The sequence below is a fragment of the Cyprinodon variegatus genome, unplaced genomic scaffold, assembly GCF_000732505.1.
Source record: "Cyprinodon variegatus isolate N-32 unplaced genomic scaffold, C_variegatus-1.0 Scaffold759, whole genome shotgun sequence".
In the NCBI taxonomy this organism is placed as follows: domain Eukaryota; kingdom Metazoa; phylum Chordata; class Actinopteri; order Cyprinodontiformes; family Cyprinodontidae; genus Cyprinodon; species Cyprinodon variegatus.
In genome coordinates this window covers 348,318-350,149 of record NW_015151212.1, presented here as the reverse complement: position 1 = coordinate 350,149, position 1,832 = coordinate 348,318, and the positions used below count along the sequence as shown (strand labels likewise).

The following is a 1,832-nucleotide window of genomic DNA, read 5'->3' as shown; positions in this document are numbered from 1 at the left end:
TCAAAATTTTGAGAAAAAAAGTCAGAATTTTGAGGAAAAAAGTCAGAATTTTGAGGAAAAAAGTCAGAATTTTGAGGAAAAAAGTCAGAATTCTGAGAAAAAAGTCAGAATTTTGAGAAAAAAGTCAGAATTCTTAAATTAAAGTCAGAATTCTTAGATTAAAGTCAGAATTCTGAGAAGAAAAAAAATCAGAATTTTGAGAAAAAGGTCAGAATTCTGAGAAAAAAGTCAGAATTTTGAGAAAAAAGTCAGAATTCTTAGATTAAAGTCAGAATTCTTAGATTAAAGTCAGAATTCTGAGAAAAAAAGTCAGAATTTTGAGAAAAAAAATCAGAATTCTGACTTTTTTTTCCCCATGTTAAACTGAAATAAAATGTAAAAATCAGTTAACATTTTTTTTTCCCCACTGGCCCTAATCCTCTTTCGTACAAACGTCTATAATAATAATAATAAAAAAAAAGAGCAGTTGCTGTCACTATGCAGATTATTTTTAAAGAGCTAATTTGTCTCAATGCTGACATAATATGCAGGAAAATTCTTTTAGATTATTTATCTCAAACGTTAGAGGAGTTCAGATAATCCACTGCTTTTCATTTAATATCAACTGTACGGTTTTATGGATTAAAATGATTACCTGGTCGCCGGCCACACAGGTAAAAGGCTAGTCTGTCCGTTAGCTCATACTGACACTCTACCAGCCGCTCTGCCAGCTCGATGTGGCCGGCCTGCCTGGAAAACAAAACAAGAAAAACTTGATTGTTTTTCTTCTTTGCCATTTCTGCTGGACTTCTTTGAGACTTGACTGCAAAGGCAGTAAAGTTTCCACACTTAGAACCGTACCTAGCATAGTCCATCGGTGTGCGCCTGTTGATGTCGGGCGCTCCAGGATCGGCGCCGTATACGACCAGCAGCTCCGCCTGCAGGATCTGCCCTGCCTTTGCTGCAACATGAAGCGGGGTGGTGCCTTTCTCCTGCAGGATCAGCAGCAGACAAACACAAGTCACACGCATAACTTTAGCACTGAACCATTTATTAGAGTTGCAAGTAAATGATTGTTTCCTGACCGGGTGGAAGAAGTTGGCCTGAGCACCGAGGGACAAGAGGCGAAGGCACGTCTCTAAACTCCCGGTCCGCACACTCGAATGAAGTTGCTGAAGATGAAGTGAGCAGAAACAGAGAAAGGTAGCAGTCTTTTATTAACCTGCTGGAACTCCACGGCACCAGAGATCATTACACATCCTGCTGCGTCATCCAGAAGTCACCCTGCTGGGGCGTTTGGGTAACGTCAATGCTGTCGTACTCATCGACATGAGGTAGAAAAGATGCAGCATTTCTGCTCAGGCATGCTGCTTCAGAGTATTAATGGCTCCATTTTCTAATTGCCTTAAACTATTCATGAGCACTAATCAGCTGGATATGAAGTGAGGAAGGTAGAGTGCAACATACTGGGACAACGGCGAACTTTGTCCAAGTTTAGAAAAATGCTTCACATTACAGCTGCTAGATTTTAACCAAAATCTATTTTTAAATAAAATCCATTACACTAACATATATGAGCCAATTATTTTGTTTTTGTCAAGCGGAAAGGAAAAATAACTATTCTCTATTTTGTGTGGAAGTTGAAAAAATGTGTTTAAGGATTGGTCCGTCTAGTTTATCGACACACCATGTAGTTAATTTGTAACTTAACCACTATGCTGTTTTCTTTTCTTTTATAAGATCATTAAAGTGTACAGATAAACTGTTTGGTAGAACAGTTGTTATTTCATTGTTAATATTTTTAATCTCCACTAGTTAAAACTAGGGCTGCAACTAACGATTATTTTAAAAAT

At 37.8% G+C, this 1,832-nt stretch overlaps 1 protein-coding gene across 3 annotated transcripts in view; it reads right to left on the bottom strand.

The window, feature by feature from the left end:
* git1 (G protein-coupled receptor kinase interacting ArfGAP 1) overlaps positions 1 to 1,832 on the bottom strand; it is a 44,398-nt gene that overhangs the window by 27,087 nt on the left and 15,479 nt on the right. For all 3 annotated transcript variants that reach the window (XM_015395753.1, XM_015395752.1, XM_015395751.1), the window contains exons 5-7: positions 1,065 to 1,151; positions 841 to 971; positions 635 to 729 (exon numbers count right to left, since the gene is read on the bottom strand). In XM_015395753.1, the coding sequence (XP_015251239.1) occupies positions 635 to 729; positions 841 to 971; positions 1,065 to 1,151 (313 nt within the window). The remainder of the gene's footprint in view (positions 1 to 634; positions 730 to 840; positions 972 to 1,064; positions 1,152 to 1,832) is intronic.